At 57.5% G+C, this 5,072-nt stretch overlaps 1 protein-coding gene across 4 annotated transcripts in view; it reads left to right on the top strand.

The window, feature by feature from the left end:
- Window positions 1-329: 329 nt before the first annotated feature.
- The window catches only part of VWA5B2 (von Willebrand factor A domain containing 5B2), an 11,419-nt gene continuing 6,676 nt past the window's right edge, over window positions 330-5,072 (top strand). For all 4 annotated transcript variants that reach the window (XM_077754462.1, XM_077754461.1, XM_077754464.1 and 1 more), the window contains exons 1-7: window positions 330-509; window positions 592-762; window positions 2,655-2,874; window positions 3,055-3,212; window positions 3,743-3,874; window positions 4,109-4,233; window positions 4,628-4,783. In XM_077754462.1, the coding sequence (XP_077610588.1) occupies window positions 371-509; window positions 592-762; window positions 2,655-2,874; window positions 3,055-3,212; window positions 3,743-3,874; window positions 4,109-4,233; window positions 4,628-4,783 (1,101 nt within the window). In that variant the 5' untranslated portion in view covers window positions 330-370. The remainder of the gene's footprint in view (window positions 510-591; window positions 763-2,654; window positions 2,875-3,054; window positions 3,213-3,742; window positions 3,875-4,108; window positions 4,234-4,627; window positions 4,784-5,072) is intronic.

Below are 5,072 nucleotides of genomic sequence, written 5' to 3'. Positions count from 1 at the left end.
GAACAGCTGTGACCCCCTCCCCCCATTCGTACCCTGCGTCCCCGGAGGAGCCGGCGGCGGGAGCGCTGGGTGCTTGGAGCGCCAGTTAATCATTAACCCTCGGCTCCCCGGCTCCCCGCTCGGCCCCGAGCCGCGCTCCGCCCCGGCTTCCCAGGTAACCCGCGAGGATGCCCGTCACGCGATCCCCCTCTTCCCTCCCCTCGCCACCTGTCCGCCGGGCCCGAGCCCCCGGCTCTGCCCGAGGCTCCTCGCTGCTCGGCGTCCCAGTGCCTGAGTTCGATTTTCCCGGCGGCTTTCAGGAGGGCGGGGTCTGGCGCCCGTGACCCCACCCTGCAGACCCTTTCATCGAGTCCCCTCGCCCAGGGGCGCCATGCCCGGCCTGTACTGCCCCTCCAGCTGGACGCCGCTGCCGCTCACCGACTCCTGGGTCCGGGCCTGCGCCAACGGCCCCTGCCTCAGCCTGCGGGCCCGGCTCACCTACCACAACCCGCAGCCGCAGCCGGTGGACGGTGAGGCCCGGGCGGGGCGAGGGGCGGGCGAGGGGGGCCGCGCGAGGTCTGACGCCCCCTGTGCCTCCTGCTCCCGCCCCAGGCGTGTTTGTGTACCCGCTGGCGGAGGCCGAAGTGGTCTCGGGCTTCGAGGCGGAGGCGGCGGGACGGCGCGTCTCGTTCCAGCTGCAGAGCCGGCGACGCTCGCAGGCCGCTTGCTGCCGAGCGCTGGGCCCCGCGTTGGGGGCCTCCACGCCTCGCCGCTGCGCGCAGGGTGAGTGCAGGGCGCCGTCGCCTCGCCCCCTAAAGCCAGCCGCACTCAGGTTCCTCCGCCCGCTCTGCGTCCCGCCCCTCCCCGCTGCCCCTCCAGCCGCTGAGTTTTTCATTCATTGATTCATGCCTTTATTCAACAGTCATGGACTGGGCACCTGACTGGCACCAGGTGCAGGGGCAGCGTGACCCAGGCCTGACCGAGGTTTGCCGCCTGGGAGACTTAGGCAGCAGGCAGTCCACACGTCTGTCTCTGGCGCTGGAGCATTGGCTCCTGAGCCTGGGACTGGGCTTTCTTTGGTCATCTCCAAGCCCCAGCATCTCTGCACATAATGTGGCATAAAGAGGCTCAATGATTGCTGGGTGAGGGAGCGGAGGCGCATCCCTGTGCTGGGTTTTGTGGTTTGCACTACATCCTTTCATTTATTTATGCATTCATTTGATTCCTGCACATGGGATTTGTCATCCTGGTAAGAAAGACAGAATCCAGTGGTGTTGAGAGTTGGTGTAAGTCCAGCAGATAGAGGCCAGAGTGTGCTCTGGGCTGAGGCCCCAGGAATATTCCAGAAGGAAGTGGAACCAGCATTTGACCAAAAGGAAAAGTATGGCTGGTGAAGTGGAGAGGAGGGAAAAGGCACTCTAGTTAGGGGCAATGGTGTAAGCAAAGGTTTGGAAGTAAGTTGTACGCAGTGATGGTAAATAAAATGCCTCGTGTTTATAGCAATTTACAGTTCACAAAGTCCAGTCACTGGTATCGCCTCATTTGAATCCAGAGAGGTATGTAATGCAAGTATTGTTCTCTATCTCCCTCTTATAGGTGTGAAAATAATAGCAACAGCTTCTTAATGTGTCTGATGCTATGCACACATTATCTCATTTATTCCTTACCATAGTCTTTGAGACATAATTATGACCCCCATTTCATGGATGAGAAAACTGAGGCTCCTTAAAACAAGAGAGTTACCAAAGGCCAGAATTAGAAGTCACATTGCTAAGACTCAAAACCTGATCCTGTGCTCTCTCCACAGTATCACACTGTCCCCAAACCTCAGCTGGTGGGGATAGAAGCCCATTTTTTACCTTCTTATCTCTCTTTCTTCTTTCCTTCCATCTTTTTCTTCCCTTCATTTATTCTGCAAGCATTTCTCAAAAGAATGTGTAAATGATTATTGTGGGGAAATGAGGCAAAGTAGGGCTATAAAGGTTGACTGGAGCCAGACGATGAAAGGCCTTGACTGCCACTGCACACACATGGCCGTTTTTCTATTAGTAGCAGTGACCCCCATGATTCCACCAGTTCCCGAATGAACCTAGGATCTAAGCAAATGGTGTGCTCTGCATTCCAGTACCGCTTTAAGTCCTCTCACCAGCTCCAAGCAGATTATTGCTACTAAACTCCTCTTGGGTAGAAAATTCCGAAGCCACTCCTAGTGGGGAGTGGGGAGTCCTTGACTGTTCATGAGCGAGGGATTTGTGAGCCGTGTGGGTCCCAGGCTATGGGAGATGTCAGTCCACAAGGGAGGGTCCTGAGGAAGACGATACCCAAGGATTGAACGGGCAGAGACAGGCAGGGGAAGAAGGGCAGAGGGTATAGATCCCCTAGGATCTTGGGGGTGGTATAGACATGTCCCCTTCTCCTCAACCCTTCATTGGCAGTGATGTCACTACTCCTTTTCCTGATGACTGCCAGATCCTTCTACTACCATCATGCCTCTGCTTTGACCATCCAGTTCATGCCTCCATTCTGCATGAGCAACATATTAGCCCCAATTCCCTCTAACTTTGTAAAGTCCCCCTTGCCCAGGCTCCCCTCGCTCAGCAACCGCTCCCGTTTCCTAGTCCCCCATCTCTTCTGCTTCCCACCCCCCCTCTGAACCCTTTTCTCACTCATCATAGGTCATCTTGTGTTGGATCTGGCCCAGGCCCGGTCCACACTGGTGCTGCCCACAGGCCTCATCAACGCGGCCGGCACCATGACAGTGACCCTGCGCAGCAGCCGGGAGTTGCCCTCAAGGCCTGACGGGGTGCTGCGTGTGGCTCTGCCCTCTGTGCTCACCCCACTGGCCTCACCAGGCCCACTGGGGCCCCCCAGGCCTCCGGGGCTCTGTGACGACAGGTTGGGCCTATGGTGATTCTCTTCGTCCCTCCCTCGGCTTCTCTGGGTCTAGTGCGGGTGAGGGGGCTTTGGTAGGGTGCCCTGGGGGATGGGCAGGGTAGGGAAGGGGTGGGGCCATTCAGCCAGAGGGGCTAGGGGCCTTGGTGGTGGGCCCGTGACCCTCCTCGTGCTCCCTTCCAGCCCTACCAGCTGCTTCGGGGTGGGCAGCCCTCAGGAGGAAGGGCTGGCCTGGGAGGAGCCAGCAGCCCCTCAGGATGTATTCTCAGGCCCTGCCCGCTGCCCTGCCCCGTACACCTTCTCCTTCGAGATGCTGGTCACTGGGCCATGCCTGCTGGCAGGTGGGTGCTCCTCCTAGCATAGCTGACTGGGAAGTAATTCAGGGCTCAGGATTGGGAGGAACACAGGACAAAACGAAAATAAGGACCTAAGTCTCAGGAAGCTCCAGTTTCGGTGGGAGCATCCCCTGGACACTTCTACATAACACGCACACCCCTACGTGTGTCAGTGTCATTTATTTATACGCCACTCCACTCACCAGTGGGAAGAAAGATGATTAAATTGAGACCAGTCCAAGTGATGAAGTGGGGTTTCCTTGTCTAAGAGGTGGGGGAGGGTGCTAAATCAGCAGCTGGCTGTGGTGTAACTGATCAGCCAGAAACAGAACTGGGAATCTGCCTCTCAGCCCATGAAAGCAGGCAAAATCCCTCCCCTTATCCATCCAGCCCTGTAGATCACAGGCTCTAAGAGCTGAGCTGAATCAGTCATGATCCTTGCCCACACCACTGCTGTCTGGGGAGGTGATGTTTGTGCTTTAGCACTGGCTTGGGGTGGTGTGATTATCACTTCTCCCTGCCTCTCTCTCCTTCAGGCCTGGAGAGCCCCTCTCATGCTCTGCGGGCAGATGCCCCACCTCATGCCAGCTCTGCAGCCACCATCTGTGTCACATTAGCAGAGGGCCACCGTTGTGACCGGTCGTTGGAGATCCTGCTGCACCCCAGTGGTGAGAGACTGGGGCACACAGTGGGCCAGCTCTGACCTGCTTCAAGACCACTTGGGTAGCATTTTTCAAGTATAGATTTCTGGGTCCCAAGCCAGGTGGATCGAGTCATCTGTGAGTGTGGGCCCCATGGTGCAGGACATGCTGGATTTGCAAGGTCCTCCTGCGACAGTGGGGCCAAGCATTTGAGGTCCAGAGACAGGGACTTTCCTGATGACTATGTCCTCTTTTCCTTAGAGCCTCACCAGCCACACCTGATGCTAGAGGCTGGCAGCCTGAGCTCAGCAGAATATGAGGCCCAGGTGAGGGCCCGCCGGGACTTCCAGAGGCTACAGCGAAGAGACAGTGATGGGGACCGGCAGGTATGGCTGCCTGGGGTCCTAGCCTGGCCACTGACCTCACCACTGGCTGCATTTGTGCATGAGGAACAGTCGGGCAGTGGGCGGGAGGGCGGGGGAGGGCGCACTTTTAGCAGGACCTCTTAGTGGCTGCTAAGAGGGCAGCATCCCAGAGGGCTGATGAGAATTGTCATAGGAGGGCCCACACAAGTCTCCCTGAGGTGTGTCTCAAATAGGAGCTAGGACTGACAGGCAGAGGACAGCCACCTGCCTCTGCCCTTGCCTTTATTCAAATGACTATAAAAAGGTGCCCCCTCTGGGTGTATTAGATAGAAGAAGGCCCGAGGGCTCAGTCCTGCTACAGGCCCAGGCCGGAGTTGCACTAAGGCACGGGATGACTTGGGGCTCCCATGCTCAGGTGTGGTTTCTGCAACGACGCTTCCACAAGGACATCCTGCTAAACCCCGTGCTGGTGCTGAGCTTCTGCCCAGACCTGAGCTCTACGCCTGGCAACCTGGGCACGGCTACACGGGAGCTTCTCTTCCTGCTGGATGGCAGCAGCATAGCGCACAAGGCCTGTAGAGCAGTGTGTGGGTGGGCCTGGGTGGGGCAGTTGGTCTGAGGTGGGCTGGGGGCAGCTTCTCACAGAAAGACAGACAGACAGACAGACAGACACACACACACACACACACATACACACACACACACCCCTCTCTTTCATACTCGTATGTACGTGTGTTTTTCCTGGATTCCAAGAGCCTCTCTCGCACATGAAGTCACCTAATCCCCAAACCAAGGATTCACACACCCCGCCAGGGTCTCTCACACACTCTGTCTCCCTCACACTCGAGTCTCCCTCATAG

This window comes from Crocuta crocuta, unplaced genomic scaffold (assembly GCF_008692635.1).
Source record: "Crocuta crocuta isolate KB4526 unplaced genomic scaffold, BGI_CrCroc_1.0 scaffold70, whole genome shotgun sequence".
NCBI lineage: Eukaryota > Metazoa > Chordata > Mammalia > Carnivora > Hyaenidae > Crocuta > Crocuta crocuta.
Note: the sequence above shows the minus strand (reverse complement) of the source record. Positions and strands in the feature narration are given on the sequence as shown.